This window comes from Stegostoma tigrinum, chromosome 9, assembly GCF_030684315.1.
Source record: "Stegostoma tigrinum isolate sSteTig4 chromosome 9, sSteTig4.hap1, whole genome shotgun sequence".
Lineage (NCBI taxonomy): Eukaryota > Metazoa > Chordata > Chondrichthyes > Orectolobiformes > Stegostomatidae > Stegostoma > Stegostoma tigrinum.
The window spans coordinates 92,679,561-92,701,777 of record NC_081362.1 but is presented as its reverse complement, the minus strand read 5'-3'; the positions used below and the strand labels follow the sequence as shown (position 1 = coordinate 92,701,777).

At 43.5% G+C, this 22,217-nt stretch overlaps 1 protein-coding gene across 5 annotated transcripts in view; it reads right to left on the bottom strand.

Annotated features, from left to right (window-relative positions):
• Positions 1-215: 215 nt before the first annotated feature.
• Positions 216-22,217, bottom strand: part of pex3 (peroxisomal biogenesis factor 3) — a 31,590-nt gene continuing 9,588 nt past the window's right edge. For all 5 annotated transcript variants that reach the window (XM_048536168.2, XM_059648755.1, XM_059648756.1 and 2 more), the window contains exons 3-12: positions 22,086-22,167; positions 19,719-19,762; positions 19,023-19,147; positions 13,110-13,176; positions 11,964-12,018; positions 11,247-11,415; positions 10,900-10,970; positions 10,089-10,211; positions 1,792-1,888; positions 216-859 (exon numbers count right to left, since the gene is read on the bottom strand). In XM_048536168.2, the coding sequence (XP_048392125.2) occupies positions 773-859; positions 1,792-1,888; positions 10,089-10,211; positions 10,900-10,970; positions 11,247-11,415; positions 11,964-12,018; positions 13,110-13,176; positions 19,023-19,147; positions 19,719-19,762; positions 22,086-22,167 (920 nt within the window). In that variant the 3' untranslated portion in view covers positions 216-772. The remainder of the gene's footprint in view (positions 860-1,791; positions 1,889-10,088; positions 10,212-10,899; positions 10,971-11,246; positions 11,416-11,963; positions 12,019-13,109; positions 13,177-19,022; positions 19,148-19,718; positions 19,763-22,085; positions 22,168-22,217) is intronic.

Sequence of the window (22,217 nt, the reverse complement as noted above, 5' to 3'; positions counted from 1 at the left end):
GCACTGCTCCTTTGTCACGTGAAGTCACTCCACCTGATGAAGGAGCTGCGCTCCGAAAGCTTGTGATTTTAAACAAACCTGTTGGACTATAAGCTGGCATCATGTGGCTTCTGACTCTGTCCATCCCAGTCCAACACCGACACCTCCACATCACGGCTACCTAGGAAGGCGACAGGCACTGGCCTTCACAGCAACAGCCACATCGCGAGAATAAATTTTACAAAATATTTAGTACTCTTTATTCTCTGAACACATTACCGCCTCCATTTTCATAACAATACAACTTGGTCAATGAAATGGCCTTAGTGTTTATTCTTTTAATACTAGATACTACTAAAACAAGGAGTTTTTTTTTGGTCAAGGAAATCAAACTATTGACATCAAAGAAAGGGATACCAGCTGGCAACATATATTACTGTTCATGTAATTAGTTAGAATCTGAGCTGGAACATACTGCAGTAAAAATGTTTACCCACACTACCTGAAGAATCCTGCGTCCAGCTCCACACAGATTATAATCTACAATACAATGATACAAATAACAGTAGGATACAAAATAGTTACAGGCAGATTAATGTAATCATGTCTGTAAAGATTCAGAAAAGGTTAATGACACACAGCCATTAGTTACAGGATGATGAATACAGCACTGGCACCTCCATCACAAGAGCGTTGCAGGACTGAGAGGAAGCACATCCTGCAATCTTGGGGAAGGAGGGATTGAGATCCATCTGGAGTGCCCTTCACTGTGCTGAGAGCTGCTGGCTGAGGGTCACTTCTCGAACTGTTGAGGCTGGGAGCTGAATGCTTCATAGACATTGGCAGCAAAGTCCTTTACCTGGTCCATCAGCAGCAGGTCCTGTGAGCAGCAATTAGAGCAAACAGTCAGCAACAACACACATTTATGTAGCGACCATGACCCACTCACCACGCTTAACACGAGAGACAGCTTCCAAATCCTGTCAAAGAGGAACAATCTGGGTCAAGACGGTGAGTTTTAAAAGGAGGTCAGAGGAATGGAGAGAATTCCACTCAGTAAGTCCAAGGGAACTAACGGGCACATTCTGTAAGAGTGGATCAAAGGTGAGGGTAGCAAAAGGGAAATCGTAAGAGACCAGAACTTAAACAATAGAAACTCTGTGGAGGTAGAGAGAATAAGGCTGGAGGAGCTTGTGCAGGTGGCGAGGAGGTGAAGCCATGCAGAAACTAAAATGCCAAAAATTGAAGATTTTAAATTGGAGGCTTGACCTAACGAAAAGCTAAATGTGGAGAAAGGAAGAAAGCTTGACCTGTGCTTTCACTGAATAAGCATAAAGTACATGCTCCACCAGCACCATCCTGGGTTTGTTCCAGCTTTTCTTATACTGATGTATGTAGATGCTGATACTGCACAGAGTTGGTCAGCAACAGAGCTTGAACTGTGAATGCCACAGAAAGGACCTGTGCATCAGATGGTCATATATTGGTGGGAAATTGAAGAGGCCAACATTCTGACAGTAACAAAACAGCAAGACTTTGAAAGCTGATGTCAGAGTGTGGGATGAGACAGATTATGTAAGATATGACCCAGCTGAGAAAAGTAAAAAAGAGAAAATGGAATAAATTGAAAAATTATGTCTTAAGTGGCGCCAAAATTGTAATTTGTGGATTATAGGAGAAAAGGCTGCAAGTGGTAAAAAGTTACAGAATTTTTGGGATGCAGGAAGTAGTGAATTAGACATGCATGTCAACAGGGACTTATTTGTAACACAGGGAACAGAGGAACAGTATTGACAGAATACTAACACGCACCTGAACGAAATGGTTAGGTGTCTCACTGCAGGTCGAATGGATCTGTCCATTAATAATCGGGATGATTTTAGCGAGGGGAAGTTTAACGTTGGACAAGCTGCCAAGGCAAGAAAAAAGAATGAACATGAAATGAGAAGAAATTGGTTGTTAATGAAACTAATCCCGCAATGAACCTTACTTCATACTAAGTGTAACGATGAATTCATAGCGCTGAATGCTGCATGTTTATTGGTGTCACAGTCTGATTAGTAACCACATATTGGGTGGGTGACTTTGGTGGGGAGGGTTTGAGGCAGAATAATCAGCCTAATCCTACTGTTGTTACACACAATAAAGCAGAATACCGGAATCATTGTTGGATGCTCCTTTTAATCATTTCCAAGAACACAACCAAATAACTGCAGAATCCCATCAGCACAATCATTGGGGCTAACATTCAAACAATCAATCAAATGCCCCTTTCCAATCGAGTTCCAGTAGTCCTGGGAGATACTGAGGTATTGATAATTGCAAACAATACAATCACCAACCCAAATATAACAAGCAGGCAGCTGACTAAGGGTTTAGATAAGATTCCCTACAGTGTGGAAACAGGCCCTTTGGCCCAACAAATTCACACCGCCCTTGAAGCATCCCACCCAGACCCATCCCCCTATAACCCACACATCCCTGAACACTATGGGCAATTTAGCATGGCCAATCCACCTAGCCTGCACATCTCTGGACTGTGGGAGGAAACCGGAGCACCCAGAGTAAACCCACGCAGACACGGGGCGAATGTGTAAACTCCACACAGACAGTCACCTGAGGCTGGAATCGAACGCGGGTCCCCGGCGCTGTGAGGCTGCAGTGCTAACCACTAAGTCACCGTGCCGCCCTAAAGGTAGAGTAATTAGGTGGAGTAATTCTTTGAAATTTAAATCACAGGTAGACAGGGTGATTAAGAAGTAATTTAGATTGTCTTCATCGCTCAAACCACTGAGCACAGAAGTTAGGACATCGTGTAGAAGTTGTACTGGACGTAAGTGAGGCCACCTTTGGAGTACTGTATACGGACAGTATACTGTATACAGAGAGTAGTTCGTTTGTGGAATGAAATTCCAGAGGAAGTGGTGGATGTGCGTACAGTTAGAATATTTAAAAGACATTTGGATAAGTACATGAACAGGAAAAGTTTGGAGGGATACGGACCAAACGCAGACAGGTGAGACTACTTTAGTTTGGGAACATGGTTGGCAAGGACTGGTTGAACTGAGCGGTCTGTTTCCATGCTGTACGACTGTACATTATTCATGTGTATCACACTATGGCTAGTGGTACACAGAAACTTTGGTGTGACTTTAGAATAGAAAAGTAAATTGTTCTCAACCTTTATAAGCTATTGGTTAGGCCTCAGCTGCTGAACAGTCTCTAGTCTTGGGTGTGAGATAGTGGGAACTGCAGATGCTGGAAAATCCGAGATAACGAAGTGTGAAGCTGGTTGAACACAGCAGGCCAAGCAGAATCTTAGGAGCACAAAAGCTGACGTTTCGGGCCTAGACCCTTCATCAGCAAAGACCTTCTGATGAAGGGTCTAGGCCCGAAACATCAGCTTTTGTGCTCCTAAGATGCTGCTTGGCCTGTTGTGTTCATCCAGCTCCACACTGTGTTATCCAGTCTTGGGCATCATTTTTTTAGAAGTATGTAAATGCTTTGGAGAAAGGGCAGAGAAGATCCACAAGAATAATGCCAGTGAACAAGAACTTCAGGCATGAGAGGAGCTGGTATCATTCTCCTCCGGGTAGAGGATACAGTGTTAAAAATTGAGGGCTTTTAATAGAGCAATTAAGGAGAAGCTATATCCATACCAGGAGGATCAGTATTCAGAAGACTCTAGCATTAAGCTAACTGGCAATAGAACAAGAGGAAAAATGAGAAATATATTTAGGTTATGGTCTGGAATGCACTGAGTGAAAGATTCCTGAAAGCAGACTGAACAGCTTCCAAAAACAAACTGGGCAAGTACATGTGAAAGGAAGCATTTTCAGAGTTGCAGGCTTTTTCAAAGAGCAGGCATAGGCGCAGTGGTTTAAGTGGTCTCTCGCACTGTGCGATTTTATGAGGCACTTGATTACTCTGATTAGCTCGAGTGAATATTTCAATGTACGTTTTTCCAAAAAAAGGACATTACAGCAAAATCTGCAGACTGGGCCTCCCTCCTGCCAACTGGGACTCATGGCTACAAATCTGAAATCTCTGTCGATAGAAATCTGCCACTATCCATCCAGGAAGCCAGCATTCAAATTCAGTGGGTAGCAGGGAAGGCATATGGAATGGTGGCCTTTATTTAATAACTGGGGTGCAAAAATAGGGAAGACTTGCTAAATCTTTACAAGGCACTGGTCAGACCATACCTGGAATGCTATGAACAGTTTGGGTTCCCTTATCCAAGGGAAGATAGGCTGACAATGGAGGCCCCCACACCTCCTCCTTCACCCCTATCCCAGGCCCCAAAATGACCTTCCATATCAAGCAGATGTTCACCCGCACATCTGCCAATGTGGTATATTGTATCCATTGTACCCAGTGTGGCTTCCTCTACGTTGGGGAAACCAAGCGGAGGCTTGGGGATCGCTTTGCAGAACACCTCCGTTCGGTTCGCAACAAACAACTGCACCTCCCGGTCGCGAGCCATTTCAACTCCCCCTCCCATTCCTCAGACAACATGTCCATCATGGGCCTCCTGCAGTGCCACAATGATGCCACCCGAAGGTTGCAGTAACAGCAACTCATATTCCGCTTGGGAACCATGCAGCCCAATGGTTTCAATGTGGACTTCACCAGCTTCAAAATCTCCCCTCCCCCCACTGCATCCCAAAACCAGCCCAGCTCGTCCCCTCCCCCCACTGCACCACACAACCAGCCCAGCCTGTCTCCGCTTCCCTAACCTGTTCTTCCTCCCACCTCAAGCCACACCTCCATTTCCTACCTACCACCCCCCATCCTGCCTCTTTGACCTGTCTGTCTTCCCTGGAATGACCTATCCCCTCCCTACCTCCTCACCTATATTCTCCTCTCTACCTATTTTTTTTCTCTCCATCTTCGGTCCGCCTCCCCCTTCTCCCTATTTATCCAGGTTCCCTCTCCCCATCCCCCTCTCTGATGAAGGGTCTAGGCCCGAAACGTCAGCTTTTGTGCTCCTGAGATGCTGCTTGGCCTGCTGTGTTCATCCAGCTCCACACTTTGTTATCTTGGTTTCTCCAGCATCTGCAGTCCCCATTATCACTGACAATGGAGGCAGTTCAGAGGAGATTCACTACACTGATCCCAGGAATTAAGGGACTGTGTTATGAGGAGAGGTTGAGTAGGTGAGCTTGCACTCATTGGAACCTAGAAGAATGAGAGATGATCTTACTGAAATATATAATTCCTTTTGGAAGCTAGTGAGGGTAGCTGTGGAAATGTTCTTTCACTATGTGGGAATGTCAGGGACCAGAGGGCATAATCTAAGAGTGCCACATTTGAGAAGGAGATAAAGAGGAATCTCTTCTTTCAGGGAATCTGCAGAATTCTGTACCACACCGGGCTGTCCAGGCTGATTGTTAAGTATATTCAAGGCTGAGATAGATAGATTTTTAATCAGTAAGGAAATCAAAGGTTAAGGAGAGATGCAAGAAAATGGAGTTGAGGATTACCAAGCAGGCATGAACGCATTGAATGGCAGAGCAGACTCACTGGGTTGAATGGCCTACTTCTGCCTCTACATTTCATGGTCAGAAGCCAATAACGAAGTAAAATAAGTCTCACCCTACTAAAGGGGTGTGCTTAACTCAAAAACATGGCACTGTTCTTCAAGCTGACAAAACCAGACCCATCTAGCTAGTCCCATATCCTCTGTCTTTTACACCTCAGTTTCCACTCACTGCCACTCACAGTCCCAGTGCCACAATCACTTAATCTAAACAGTGTGTCTGGTGGAAATCTGTAATAAAAAACAGAAAATGCCGGAAATTTTAAGCATACCAGGCAGCATGTGTGAAGAGACTTTAAAAACAACAGCAATGTTTCACACAGAGATTTCTACTGACCTGCTGACTATTTGCAGTAGTTTCTGCCTTTATTTTAGATTTTCATGATACATGTTTTTTGCTTTTGTATTAGAATATCTTTTACCTCCTTCCACTCCTAACTGTCTGCTCCATGTGTGCATTATCATGGCATCATACAGTATGGGAAGAGAGCTTTTGGTCCAACTTGATCAAGTTTCCCAAACTGAAACTAGTCCCACTTTCCTGTGTTTGGCCCATATCTCCCTAAGCCTTTCCTATCTATGTACTGTCCAAATGCCTTTTAAATATTATAACTGTATCTGCATCTACCATTTCCTCTGGGAGTTCCTTCCACACACGAACCACCCTCTGTGTGAAGAAGTTGCCCATCAGGTCCCTTTTAAATCTTTCCCCTCTCACCTTGAACCTATACCCTCTAGTTTTGGACTGCTTTAACCTGGGGGCAAAGCTTTGGTTATTCACCTTATCTATGCACCTCATGATTTTATAAACCTCTACAAGTTCACACCTCAATCTCCTATGCTCCGATGAAAAAAGTCCCAGTCTATTCAGCACCTCCTTATAACTCAAACCTTCCTATTCTGACAACATCCTAGTAAATGTTTTCTGAACCCTCTTAAATTTAATAATATTCTCCCCTTAGCAGGATGACCAGAACTGCACAAGGTACTTCAGAAGAAGCCTTACCAACATCCTGTACAACATTAACATGATGCCCCAACTCCTATACACAAAAGGTCTTAGCAATGAAGGCAAATGTGCTAAATGTCTTCTCAACAACCTTGTCTACATGTGATGCAAATTTCAACTAACTATGCACCTGAACTCTTATGTCTCTCTTTCTACAACGCTACCCAGGGCCCTACCATTAACTGAATAAGACCGGTTCCTGTTTGTTTTGCCAAAATGCAACAGCTCGCATTAATCCAAATTAAACTTATGTTATCAGCATGTTTGGAATCTGCATTTTTAAAGCAGAAACATTTGAAGTCTGGTTGGTTGTGTAGAGCTTCTTTTTTTAAAATAAGTCAGCAAGTCACTGGAACAGCGACTTAAATACATCCTATCCAAGAAGGCGTATGATCTAGTCAAATGTCTAACAGGACAGAATGGATGAAATATTTGTGCTGATGAATTACTGACAGAAAGGGAAAACAGACGAACTGCCATTAGTTTAGCTCTTGACTTCAGCAAAGATGATTCAGGAGTTCAACTCAGAAGGGATAAGTTTCCTCCTAGCAGAGGAAGTTTTAAGTTCAGAATAGCACAGTCACTCTCGCTGAAAGATTTTAGCTTGAGGAGACTCTAGGATTGTGAGCGTTTGTATAGAGGTTTCTTTTCAGTTGTCAGAACTGAAAAGTGATTCAGACCAGCAAAGGAGAAGTGGGGGGAAAACAGATCACAAAGCTGTATCAGCAGTGGCAGTAGGAAAAATAGAAAGAGTTAGCGCAATAAGGAAATTTAAAAAAATTGAGGTAGGAGTGATATTTCTCTGGGATTGAGAATCTGTAAAAGGATAACGCTGTGAAAAACAGTCGATATTTTTTGCTCTGTTATTGAAGTATACTTGCAGCCTAAGGTAATTATGTGATAAACAACCATAATTACTAACATAGAACAGTACAGCACAGTACAGGCCCTTCAGCCCACGATGTTGTGCCAAACGTTTACCCTAATCTCAAGGTGTATCTAATCTCCACCTGTACCTTATGCTATTAACCATATGCCTATCTAATAGCTGCATAAATGCCCCTAATGAGGCCGACTCCACTACCCTCTCTGGCAATGCATTCCACGCCTCTACCACTCTCAGAGTAAAGAACCTACCCCTGATGTCTCCCTTATATCCATCTCCACTCACTTTAAAACTATGCCCCCTCGTAATAGCTACCTCCACCCTAAGAAAAAGTCTCTGGCTGATTACTCTATCTATACCTCTGATCATTTTGTACACCTCTATCAAGTCACCTCTCATCCTTCGTCGTTCTAAAGAGAAAAGGCAACCTTTCCTGTCAACCTTTCATTGTAAGACCATCCCTCCATTCCAGGCAACATCCTGGTAAATCTCCTCTGCACCTTTTCCAATGCTTTCACATCTTTCCCGTAATGAGGCGACCAGAACTGGATACAATATTCCAGATGTGGCCCAACCAGGCTTTTGTATAGAATCAGTGAGGCCGTTTTTATAATACTGCATTCAATTCTGGTCTCCCAGCTACAGGATTTACGTTGTTAAATCTGAAATTGATCCGAAAAGATCTACATGGATGCTGTTGGGACTGGAGGGTCCGAGCTAGAGAGAGAGGCTCAATAGGCTGGGTGCTTTCTCCATGGAGTGCTGGAGGCTGAGGGGTGTTCTTATAGAAGTCCTGAAATCATGAAGGGAGTCCAAAACTTGAGGGCATAAGTTTAAGGGATGAGAGGGGAAAGATTCAAAAAAGCCCTGAGGGGTAATGTTTTCATGCAGAGGGTGGTGCATGTATGGAATGGGCTGCCAGACGGTACAATTACAACATTTTAAGGGCTCCTGGATGGGTACATGAATGATAAGGGGTTAGAGGGGTATGGGCCAAATCATGGCATATGTGACTAGATCAGTTTAGGATATCTGGTTGGTGCGGATGAGTCGGACCAAATGGTCTGCTTCCATGCCTAGTAACTCTAACATTGAAAGGTTTAATGAAACTATCTAAAATCCCCAATTTACCTGACTGATGTCTGAGATTAAAACATTTATTTTTGTTTCTGTATTTCATCTGAAAACAGCTCTTTATGGCATGCAGCTTGCTTTTAAACCAATAACAGAAAATAAACATGTATTGCAATAGGCCTCTACGACTTTAAAACTTTCAAAATTTTCACACATACATAAATAGACAGGACAAGGCACAAGTATCCCAAGTGGGGAAGATCCAAAAAATGGTCTGTAAAGCACAATTCTGGTACCGGTCCAAATGGGATAGAAGACGTATTACAAATAAAATTGATAAAGTTGAGCCAGTGGGTTAAATACATTTAGATTTTCAGAAGAACTCTGATAAAGTCTCCAACAGGAAGCCTGTTAGAAATATTAAATGAGATTGGAGGCAATGTATGGCACGATTAATGACTGGTTAACAGACAGAAAATAGAGACTAGAATTAATTTTCACATTGGCAGAATCTGAGTAATGAGATACCGTGAAGATCAGTACTTGGGCACTACCTCTTCATAATATATATTAATAGTCTGGAGGTCAAAACCAAATATGATTGGAATAATGTGGAAAAGTGTGAGGTTACTGAACTCGATGCAAGAAAGATACATGCTAAGTATTTCTTCAATAGTAAAAGGTTTTAAAGTGTAGATTTACAAAGGGACCTGGGGGATCTTTGGCAATAAGTTATTCAAGTCTAATATACAAGGGCAGCAAGCTATCAGAAAGGCTAATAGAATGTTAGGCTTTATCACAAGGGGATTTCAGTCTGGTACTAGCAAAGTCTTGTATAAGATTAGCTGTTAAAAACAATTATATAAGAGATTGGTTAGACCACACCTCAAGTAGTGTGTCTCCTTATCTCAGGAAAGATTTTTTTTTGGTCAGAGAGGAAGTACACCATTGGTTCATCAGATTTGTTCCTGGAAGGGAACAGCAGTCAAGAGGCGAGCAGCAGAAACGGTTATGTGACTGATTAACAGCTACAATCACGTTTGATGGAAATTTTGGTCAAGTCGGTTTATACTCTGACCTCAGTTAAACTGAAGCCAGAAGATGTTGTAACTTACAGTTTCCTGGGTTGAACAAATAAGGCAGGTCTCAATGTACTCGACTAGATACACTGGCACCATGTTACCTTATACGAAGTATGGAATGTGACTGCTTATGACATGGCATAAATATCTGGGCACTGTTTTCCAGTAAACTCCATTGTTTGGGATTGAACTTTGTGATCAGGGTTTGGTCAATTCATTAGCTGAGGACCAGAGAAGTTTCTAGAAGAACATTTAACTAACTATACAATCTAAACTTATGATCTATCAAGAGATAGTAAGAACTGCCAATTCTGAATTCAGAGCAGGAAAGCTCCTCTGATGCTGCCTGACCTGCTGTGTTCCTCCAGCTCCACACTGCGTTATTTATGATCTATCAAGCCAGATTTCACTCTGGATCAGGGGTGTGCAGTTTTACCATCAGCTGGGATCATACCATTAGTCATGTTTGTTGCTTCCTGAAAGCTGGTTGATGCTGCAAAGGGGGAAAGCACTGACCTGTTGATCTTTCCATTTTGAGTCAGTTCTTCTTCTGTTGGCTTGAAAAACTCTGCCATGTTGTCTAACAATCGGCTAAATCCCCGATTCAAGCAGGAATTTAAAACTGTGTTGAAGTCTGGACTGTAACATTTACATAAAATAAAAGATAGTAAGACAATCACATTTTGCTTCAGTTTTAATCAGCGTGTTAATAACATGTGGATGAACAACCACGTGCAGAAGAGGTCACTCGGTTCAAACCTGCTCAGGTTAGAATGAGTCAAAAGGGGTGCAAAGCAACTCAGTTACTTGCTAGCCAGTAATTCAGCTGAATTTCCCAGCCTTCTACTTTCCCTGCAGCATTGTTTAGTCTGAAAACCCATTGGTCGAAAGGGGAACAACTGAAAAGTAACCTGTTAGCATACACTCAAAAATGGGTTAAATTATTAAAACTGTAATAAACTGGTTGACGGCCATTAATTTACAAATAAAGTGGATCACTGTTTACCCATGCTGCTATGTTGATTTTTTTTTAAGCCAGGCTCAATTGCTATTCTGGATTGTGAACCAAATAACCAGAATCTAGGTGGGAGCTGGGACAGAGCAAGTCAGAGTGATTCTGGTTAGATAACCTATCATAGTTCACTGTGCTGCTAGAAGTGTACTTGTATTATGCAGTTACTTTACATTAGGACAGGCATCAATCCCCCTTTGTTGCTCTAGACACTGATCCTTATCCCAATGCTCTGGAAGATAACAACAGCTACAAAACACAATGTTGTCCGAAAGGAAACAGAGTTTGGATTTCTCAGCAATCCTTCGTACAGACCTCTCCAGCATGTCTCTAGTTTCATTTAGCAGTTTCAATGTGGTTATATCTTTCTCTGTCAAACCGCAGGCCTGTGAAAATATAAAAATTTCAGAGACAAATCTTAGAACGGACTCCGCAACTCAGTCAGTGGGGTTACTTACTCACCAACCATTTGGAAGGTTCTAACGGGAGGAATAATGGGGTCTCGGATCTCATTCTATTAATACGCAAACAACCACTTTGCAGAAGACAAAGTGCATGCACATGTCCTGGTGTCTCAAACATGACTGCAGGACTGTCCCAAACAAGCACACTGAACGCTGGAGGAACTCAGCAGGTCTGGCAGTGCTGGTCGGTGGACATACCTGGGAGGCCAAGGTGCTCTCTTCATTGGGAATTAAATACCAACACAGCGAGGGCCTGCTGGTGTCGGTCTCCAGCTCACCAGACTGACTGCGCTGCTCGACCAGCTGTCGAATCTCACCTAGGTACCGTTCTAGCTCCTGGAGCGACACACACTGCTTCAGCGACACGCTGTGCGGGCAAACAAACCAGGCATTAGCATTCGAGAAGGGTTGTGCGCACAACGCATTGATCAGATTACAAAAAAAAACTACATGCATGTGTATTGCTCAGATTTAGAAAGGTCTTTACAGAACAGGTTTTTATGCTCCACACTGACAGAGATGTCACCTTTCAGATGAGAAATTATTCCAACTCTCAGGTTCATTTAAAGGGTTCCAAGGGTTTTTTTTTCCTGGTTTCTAGGGGCAATATTTACCGTCAATCATTATCACAGAAACAGATCAACTGGTCACTTTCACAATGCTATGCATGAGAACATGCTGTATGTAAAATGGCAGCTACATTTCCTACATAACAACCATCAATACAAATCATTGGCTGTGAAAACTCTCAGGATACCCTGATGCTATGCCAAGTACTTTATAAATACAAGTTTTGTCTTTCAAGTCTTTTCAAAATCCAGGACAAAGCTGAACATGTGACCTGATCTTGTCCCTACTCCACCAAGTTCCAGGAGGACCCAGACATGGAATTTTGACAGGCACCATGATGTTTACCTTCCAATCACAGTCTGCACAGCTTTCTTCACCACTGTTATTAGTTCACTCAAACCTAAATACAAGAATAAACACAGATAGTGTTAGAAGCTCAGACATAAATGAGAAAGGCTTTCCTGCTCTTTATTTACAGTCCTCCCAAGACCAGCAAGGGCCAGGGAGAGGCTTTCCTTGCAGGCCATGGAGACTGCTGCTCCCATAAAATGGCTATGAGATAACGAAGTGTAAAGCTGGGTGAACACAGCAGGCCCAGCAGCATCAGAGGAGCAGGAAAGCTGAGGTTTCGGGTCTAGACACCTCTTTAGAAATTGAAGTACGCTTCTGTTTGGCTTTCCGCACAGAGCCACTTTAAACACCAGATCTCCTTGCCATGCCCCTGGAACCCCACCTCCCCTCTGCAAGGTTCAAATAGACTAATTCTTTCTCCTAGCAGGAGAATCAAGGGTCACTGCTTTAAGGTAAGGGGTTGCTTGTTTAAGTCAGAGATGAGGAGACCCATAAGTGCGGACCGGATGGTGATGTTATCTTCTGTGCAACCCAAATAAAGATTCCACCAACAACACCACCCCCTGCTGCACACCCCCACCCACCCCAAATCCATCAAGGCTGCAAGCTGGAAATGTTCAGTAGAAGTGTGCATTATATTGTATGAATTTGAAAGAATGAGGTGATTTTACTTAAAATTATAATTCATAACATTGTTGGCGAGTTTGACAAGTTAGATGCTGACAGACTCGGTCACATAGAATCATGGAATGGTTACAACAATGAATGAGGCCATTCGACCAGTCACGTCTATACCAGCCCTCTACAAGAAACGCAAAACCTAATGCCATGGCCTCCCCACCTTTTACCAATGGACCTGTTAATATGGGTCTCGACTCACAGGTAGACCACACTAGGCAACAATGGCAGATTCCCTTTCCTGACAGACACTTGTGAACTGGCTTTTGTTTGATGTGGTCAAAGACTATCCTTTTAACTGCAGGTTTTAACAAACTTTTAATTAAATTTAAGTTTCTCAATTGTTGTAATGGATGATACACTCATTAGTGCAAGTCTCCAGGAGCATAAGCACTCAGCTACTGTGATACTGCTTATTCCCGAAACAACTTGGCACAAGACAAACACAGCAAGCCTGTTTACCGTCTCCAAGAAGATGTTGTATACTTGACAGATACTGCTGCTGTACTTCAGGAGGTGCTAAAGGGGCCTGTGGTACAAGCAGAACTCAAAGTGAGTAACAGAGTAATAATTGCCGACACTACGCTACAGCAGAAAGAACACGTTCAAAACGTTAAACCACTTTTTTACATCTTATAGCAATAAAAGCAATGTATATTTATGTGTTATATCTCATTCCCCAGCTGCTGACTTTGTCACACTCCCTGACAATAGTAGGACATTCAGCCAGAATGATTCAATACTGAGGCAAGCTTCTGACTTCATATCCATGCCATCACTAGGACTGCCACATATGCAACAACTTCTCTTTACATAGCACCTTAAACGAAATGAAATCTCCCACGTTGCAGCACAGGGTCAATTTCAATCGAACTATGATACCAAACCATAAAAGGAGATACTAGATCAAGGTGATCAAAAACTCAATTAAGAGGTTCAGATTTAAGGAATATTTTAAAGGAGGAAATGGGGGTAGAAAAGTATAGGGAAGAAATTCCTGAGATGAGGACAAAGGTAACAGAGGCATGGCTAGCAATGGTAAAGTAATTAAAATCAGGGATGTTCTCAACAGGTCAGAATTTGAAGCACAGAGGTATTTTAGAGGATCATGGAAGTTTGGGAGACAGGGAAGAATTTGCAAGTAATGATGAGAATTTTAAAAACAAGATGTTGCTTGACCAGAAGCTGACATAAGTCAGCTAGCACAGAAGTGACAGAGAAAAGGACTTGGCACAATTGAAGACATGGGCAACACAATTTTGGATGAGGTCACGTTTACAGAGAGTAAATTGTGGGAAACCAAGTGAAGTGCATTGGAATACTTGAGTGTACAATAACAAAGGGAGAAAAACTGCATTAAAACTGCAACACAAAGAAACCTGGAGGGACTTCCTTTTTCTTCTTTATTCATTAACAAGATGAGGGCATCACTGGCTAGGCAACATTTATTGCCCATCCCTAATCACCAAGAGGGCTGTTCAGGGTCAACCACATTGCTGTGGGTCTGGAATTACATGTAGGCCAGACCAGTTAAGGATGGCAGTTTCCTTCCGGCATAGGCATTAGTGAACCAGATGGGTTTTTCCAACAATCGACAATGGATTCATGGTCATCATTCGGTTCTTATTTTCAGATATTTATTGAATTCAAATTCCACCATCTACTATGGCGGGATTCGAACCCATGTCCCCAGAACGTTACCTGGGTCTCTGGATTAACAGTCCAATGATAGTACCACTAGGCCATTGCCTCCCCATAGTCTCAGAATAAAGGGGTGCCAATTTAAGACCGAGATGAGGAAGAATTTATTCTCTCAGAGGGTTGAGAGTCTTTGGAACTCCCTGCCTCAGAGAACTGTGGGGGGGCACAGTCCTTGGGTACATTTAAAGCTGAAATACAAAGATTCTTAATCAGTAGGGCAATCAGGAATAATAACAGAATGGGCGAGCAGGCTCGAGGGGCTGAACAAGCCAATCCTGTTCCTATTTTTTATGATCTTACAGGCTTCAGCAGCTGATGAGCTGAGGCGGTGGTGAACTTGATGGTAATGGAGAGACATCAAGATGGCTAAACTATGAGAAGTTCCCCCAAGAGACAAATGTGGCAACAAAGTTCCAAAGACAGAGGGGCACAGAGTCAGTAGGTAGAGAATGGGAGTTTGGAGTGGGAAACTAAATACAGCTGAAGGAATTTCTGCTTTTCTAATTCTGAATGTCAGATTGGCTGTTTGATCGTTTAATTTACCAGGAAGGACCCATGCATAAAGTAGCTCATCTACTGTTCCTGTCAGGAATGTTTTAATAATTGTTTGAATAGTTAATGGTACCCAGAAAATCATTGAGTCACTAGGTTAGCAATTACATTGTAATTGCTGCTATACTCAGTCTTACCATTGGGTAACACCAGAGGCCAGAATTCATATCTGTAAGCATTGAGTGGATGTGGCATATAAACAAATTGATCATAATAATCCCAACATGTTTCAAGTAAACTTAATCATCTTGCAAGTACATTTGGCTGCTGTTGCTTATGAAGGGGCGGATGTCTTCATAAATCAAGAACTCAGAAACAAGAATATGGGTGACCACCGCAGGCCTATTAGTCAGAACACACCAGAAAACCCTTATTCACCCTGACGAGCAAGGGATTCCAGTAAAAGGGCAGATGATGTTAGAAAGACTCAGCTAGTCAGGCCAAATCTAATCAGAGAGAAACAAAGTTCTTGTTTCAGATCTGACAGATCATTGACATGAAACGTTAGCTGTGCCTCTTCTAACAGATGATGTCTGACAGAGTATTTGCAGTATTGTGTTTGTATTTCAGAGTTCCAGCATCTGCGGTATTATCCTTCTGACCATGGCACATTCTGCGCAGTTCATTTGCTCATTAATGGAAGATGGGTGTTGCTGGCTATACAGCCAGCATTGTTTGCCCATACCTTATTGCTCTGGAGAAGTTAGTGACTTGTAGTCAGTGGCGCAGCATACACTCATAGGGTTATTAAGGAGGGAATTGCAGGAATCTAACCCAACAACACTGAATGAAAGGTGATACAGCTCCAAGTCAGGATGTTGTATGGCCTAGAGGGAACTAAGCAACTAGTGGGGTCAATACAGTGTGAAGCTGGAGGAGCACAGCAGGTCAGGCAGCATCGGAGAAGCAGGAGAGTTGACATTTCCAGTTTCCACCCTTCAGTCCAGATGAAGAGTGTAAATCTGAAAAAAATCAACTTTCCTGCTCGTCGAATGCTGCCTGACCTGCTGGGTTCCTCCAGCTCCACACTGTATTGACTCTGACTCCAGTGTTTGCAGTTCTTGACATCTCCAAGCAGCTGGTGGGGTCTTTACACGTGTTGTTGAACGCACAGCTTTCTGTCTCAAAACGGGAGGGAGCCTCAGGAAATGATACCAGAAACACTGTTATCCAGTAATTTATGCGTATAAGAGTCCATTCAATGTTCACAGCAACTTACCCTAGCCTCTGGTGTCATCTTTTGGTAAGATTCAGTACTGCAGCAGTGATATTAAAGATAATGGGAACTGCAGATGCTGCAGAATCCAAGATAACAAAGTGTGGAGCTGGATGAACACAGCAGGCCAAGCAGCATCTCAGGAGCACAAAAGCTGACATTTCGGGCTGAGACCCTTCATCAGAGAGGGGATGGGGAGGGGGAACTGGAATAAATAGGGAGAGAGGGGGAGGCGGACCGAAGATGGAGAGAAAACAAGATAGGTAGAGAGGAGAGTATAGGTGGGGAGGTAGGGAGGGGATAGGTCAGTCCAGGGAAGATGGACAGGTCAAGGAGGCGGGATGAGGTGGTAGGTAGGAAATGGAGGTGCGGCTTGGGGAGGGAGGAAGGGATGGGTGAGAGGAAGGACAGGTTAGGGAGGCGGGGACAGGTTGGGCTGGTTTTGGGATGCAGTGGGGGGAGGGGACGAGCTGGGCTGGTTTTGGGATGTGGTGGGGGAAGGGGGGATTTTGAAGCTGGTGAAGTCCACATTGATACCATTGGGCTGCAGGGTTCCCAAGCGGAATATGAGTTGCTGTTCCTGCAACCTTCAGGTGGCATCATTGTGGCACTGCAGGAGACCCAGGATGGACATGTCATCTGAAGAATGGGAGGGGGAGTTGAAATGGTTCATGACTGGGAGGTGCAGTTGTTTATTGCGAACTGAGCGGAGGAGTTCTGCAAAGTGGTCCCCAAGCCTCCACTTGGTTTCCCCAATGTAGAGGAAGCCACACCGGGTACAATGGATACAGCATACCACATTGGCAGATGTGCAGGTGCACATCTGCTTAATGTGGAAAGTCATCTTGGGGCCTGAGATAGGGGTGAGGGAGGAGGTGTGGGGGCAAGTGTAGCATTTCCTGCGGTTGCAGAGGAAGGTGCCGGGTGTGGTGGGGTTGGAGGGCAGTGTGGAGCGAACAAGGGAGTCACGGAGAGAGTGGTCTCTCCGGAAAGCAGACAAGGGTGGGGATGGAAAAATGTCTTGGGTGGTGGGGTCGGATTGTAGATGGCGGAAGTGTCGGAGGATGATGCGTTGTATTCGGAGGTTGATGGGGTAGTACGTGAGGACAAGGGGTATTCTCTTAGGGCGGTTATTGCGGGGGCGGGGTGTGAGGGATGTGTTGCAGGAAATGCGGGAGACACAGTCAAGGGCGTTCTCGACCACTGCAGGGGGGGAAGGAAGGTGCGGTCCTTGAAGAACGTGGACATTTGGGATGTGCGGGAGTGGAATGCCTCATCCTGGAAGCAGATGCGGCGAAGGTGAAGGAATTGGGAATAGGGGATGGAATTTTTGCAGGAGGGTGGGTGGGAGGAGGTGTATTCTAGTTAGCTGTGGGAGTCGGCGGGCTTGAAATGGACATCAGTTTCTAGTTGGTTGCCTGAGATGGAGACAGAGAGGTTCAGGAAGGTGAGGGATGTGTTGGAGATGGCCCAGGTGAACTTGAGGTCGGGGTGGAAGTGTTGGTTAAGTGGATGAACTGTTCGAGCTCCTCTGGGGAGCAAGAGGTGGCGTCGATAGTCATCGATGTAACAGAGGAAGAGGTGGGGTTTGGGGCCAATGTAGGTGCGGAAGAGGGACTGTTCCACGTAACCTACAAAGAAGCAGGCATAGCTTGGGCCCATGCGGGTGCCCATGGCCCCCGCCTTGTCTGTAGGAAGTGGAACTTCTGCCTTTACACATTGTGAACCTGATAAACGTGAGATTTTCTGGGTACTGTGTCCATGAAATTAGCAATCAGTCATTAACTGTGTTGACAGAGAGCTGTAGAAAAATCATTTTGCACAGAACTACTTTCTATGTGAACTAAATTCATTGTAGAAACAGGTGCACACTGAATAGATGCTTGGAGCAGGCAGTAGTTAAACATGTTGCTTAATAATCATAAAATGCTTGAAAAATACACTGAACTTATTGATATTTGGAAAGAGGCAGACTGATGTTTGGGCTCAACGCTTTTATCAAGGTACCAAGGTTTTGGAGAAGGGTCCTATCAGACTTGAAATGTTAACCATTGCTCTCTCCATTTATGCTGCCAGGCCCGCTGAGTTTCGCCAATCTTCTATTTGTTTCATACATCAAGGCATTCTGGCAAAGGGTTGCTTTCCAAAGTGCTGCAGAAATTTCCCATCCTCATTTTCAAACTCTTCCTTAGCCTCGCCTCTCCCTGTCTCTGTGGTGACATGTTACAGTTCAATCAGTAAGGCCAAGTATCTGTAGCAATGTACACTTTGTACTTGCATGTTGTAATCTGGAGCTATGGAACAAGACAGTAGAGGCTCCAATGTTCTTCCCATTATATAGGTGACCAGGAAACTCTACTACTCTTAATGCCTGTCACTGGTGTATGGGATATGCAGGATGATGCTGAAGGCATCTTGCTTGACTGACAAGTCCTGTAAAGGAACTGAACTTCGAGCTTCTAACTAAGAGGCTGCGAAACTACCCACTAGACCACAAGGTTTTCGTATCTATAACTTCTTTTAACCTTAATGACCCTGCAATTCTGGCTGTAGGTATCGGTAGTTTTAGTCACCTCAATAATTAATAATTGTGTCTTCTGTTACAAAAACCATACACTCTGGACGCTTCTCCCTGAATCACTCCTCTATTTTATCCCTCAAGGTCCTCCTTAAACCAAATCTTTAAAACATATCTAGCTTGATATCTTAACACAATCTTGTCTTAAATTATATCTGCTCAAGCTTCTATTAAACACTTTGGGTCATTTTATTATGTTAAAAGGGGTGACATAAATGTAAGTGCTTGTCGATTTCAGCAACTTGTGTGATTTCATGTTGGTTTGCAGTCAGCAGTAGGTGGTTTACCTTTAAGTGAGAGATTCAGTGCACAGACAGAGTGAACTTACAGTGCCATTCTTCCCGACCGCTGCATTGTCCAGATAGATATATCCTCCAATGATATTTAATTGGACTCGTAAGAGGACCACTAGCATGCAGGTGCTATACACAGCTACAATACTCCTGCTAAAACCTTGGAGGGGAAAGAAGAGAAATGATACTGAGAATGATGGTCAATACATCTTACCTGTGGCAAAGACATACAGCTTATGGAAAATTATGGAGCGTTATATCGAAGCACAACTAGTAACAGACAACACAGGTTCTCAATGAGTTCTGCAAACTGAAGCACTGCATGAGCTTGTAATACTGTAGTTTTCCAACTCGCTTCAACTATCTGTCTGTTGTTCCATGAATATCATCCCCAGCTTCCAAGCATACCCAAAAACCTCATGTCTAAAATTTTGGGTGGACTTTCATCAGCAGAAAGCAACTTCAATTTAAAAGTAGGCATTCTATACCAAGGTTTCTCAGGATAATGTTTGCTGGTTACAATCGTCACAAGGAAGAAAACAGATATGCTTCAGAGAAATTGTACCAGTGGAAGATATTCATGTTAATCACTCTATTCTTATAAGTGAATGGTGCCAGATTATGCTCAGACTTCAGTACAATGCTGGCATCTGAAGCATCAACCTCAAAACAGCATCGTCAATTCACTCTCAACCTTTAGACAAATCAAACAGAATGGAAAGCTGGCTTACTTATGATTCTGAGATCCTCCCATATCTCCAACTTGTTGGGAGGCCTAAAAGGGACAAAAACAAAATGTTACAATTGATTTACACATATTAAATCTTTATACTATTAGTGCCTGATTACTTGCCTTAATTGAGAGAAATCTCTTGCAGATACATGATATTGGATATAGAACAAAAGAACTACATCTACGTGTGATAATGGGAACTGCAGATGCTAGAGAATCCAAGATAACAAAATGTGAGGCTGGATGAACACAGCAGGCCCAGCAGCATCTCAGGAGCACAAAAGCTGACGTTTCGGGCCTAGACCCTTCATAGGCCCGAAACGTCAGCTTTTGTGCTCCTGAGATGCTGCTGGGGCTGCTGTGTTCGTCCAGCCTCACATTTCGTTAACTACATCTACGTACCATCTTTGACAATGAGAGAATATACCAAGGCCCTTCACTGCCAATTAGACATTTTTGAAATGTTGTCAGTTTTGTTGTGTTTTTTTAATTTATTGCCAGCATTTATTGCCCAGAGGGCAGTTCAGAGTCATTCACGTTGCTGTGGGTCTGGAGTCACATATAGACCAGACCAGGTAAGGATGGCAGTTTCCTTCACTAAAGGACATTAGTGACCCAGATGGGTTTTTTCCCCAACCAGCGACAATGAATTCATGGTCATCATTAGAGTCTTAATTCCAGATATTTATCCAATTCAAATTCTACCATCTGCCGTGGCAGGATTCGAACCTGGGTCTCTAGGACCTTTTCTGGGTCTCTGGATTAACAATCCAGCGATAATACCACTAGGCCATCACCTCCCCTCAAATAACTTGTTAATAGAATGCAGATGTCTCTGGCTAGGCCAATGTTAATTAGCCATCATTAATTCCCCTTGAGACGACGGGTGGCGAGCCACCTCTATAACACTCCTTGGGGCACAGGGCATCCATGATACTATTAGGTAGCTCCAGGACTTCAACACTGGAACACTGGTGGAATATTTCCAAGTCAGGATGGTATGTGGTTTGGAGGGGAACCTGCAGTTTGACTGCTCTCCTGATCCTTTTAGGTCATGATTTGGGATGTGTTATTGAAGGAGCCTTGGTGCATTGCTGTAGTGCATCTTGTTAGATGGCAGACACTACATTCAACTGTGTGTTTGTGGTGGAGGGTTTGAATGTTGAAGGTGTTAGATACGGTGCCAATCAAACAGGTTTGTACTATCCAGCTGGAGTGTTGCTGGAGCTGTAGCCAATCAAAGGAAGTGCTGTGTACCCCAGCGTACTCCCGACTTGTGCCTTGTAGACAGTGGACAAGCTTTGTGGAGTCAAGTGATTTATACCGGGAAAAAAAACATGGAAAATTTATATACAGCTAAATCACAAAAAACAGCAATGTCGCTGATCAAATAAACTATTCTAAACACACAAATAAGGAGCAATGTAGGCCATTCAGCCCATCAAGCCTGATCCATCATTCAACATGAGCATGGCTAATTCAATCTCAATGCCATGTTCCTGCTTTCTCCCTCATCTCTTGTTGTCATTAAAATCCAAAAATGTACCTATTTCTTGAATATATCCAGTGACTTGGCCTCCACATCATTCTGTGGTAGACAATTCCACAGATTCATAACCTTTATATGGTACCAATGTGGTGGTCTCAAGTCAGGATGGTCAAGAGCTCCCTCCGCTGGCCTCCTCCTGAATTGTACAATTCTAAGCTTCGCTGAAGTGACGGCATCTTATTGGGAGCCAAGCCTCTGGTGCAGCTGGCTAAGCATCTTCCAGTTTGGGTTAGGTAGTCTCACAAAACCTGCAGTAATTCAAAATAAGGCAGTTTCTGGTTCAGCCGCTGGTTTCCTTGTAATTAACCCTTGGGAGTTCAGTTATGAATCTTGTAAATTTAAACTAGATGTGCTCCAAGGCCAATACGTAGCCAATATATCAATGCAGACTCAACGGGCTGAGTGGCCTCTTCCTGTACTATTGGGATTCTATTGTATTCTATCTTTTCTAAGCTGTGGTGCCTAGATATGCTAATGGTAACTCTAGGTAGGCATTTGTAGCACAGAAACAGTTCATTTCACCAAAATGGTCTACGCTGGTGTTAATAATTCACTCAAACCTCCTCCCACCCTGTCCTTGGTCTTTCTTCCCTTCTCTGCAAACTGTACACAATTAAGATCCGTTTTGTCCTTCTTCACAGCCATTTCCTTTGCTTTCAGAATTAGTCTTGCTGCTCTGCACCACCTCCAATGTTGGCACATCCTCTCTGAAATGTGGAGATCAAACCTGTGCACAGCTCTGGGATACCCCTTGTACACGAGAATGCACTTAGCTGGTAAAGCTGTGCTGGAGGCTCACACTACCCCATACGTTACCTGTTTTTCAGCAGGCCAGTCAGACTCTCCGAATTCAGCTGCTGCACAATTGCTTCCCTCAGATTCGGCAGCATTGACAGCACTGTCAACACAAAACCAGAAAAACACAAGTTTACTGAAGTAGGTCCCACT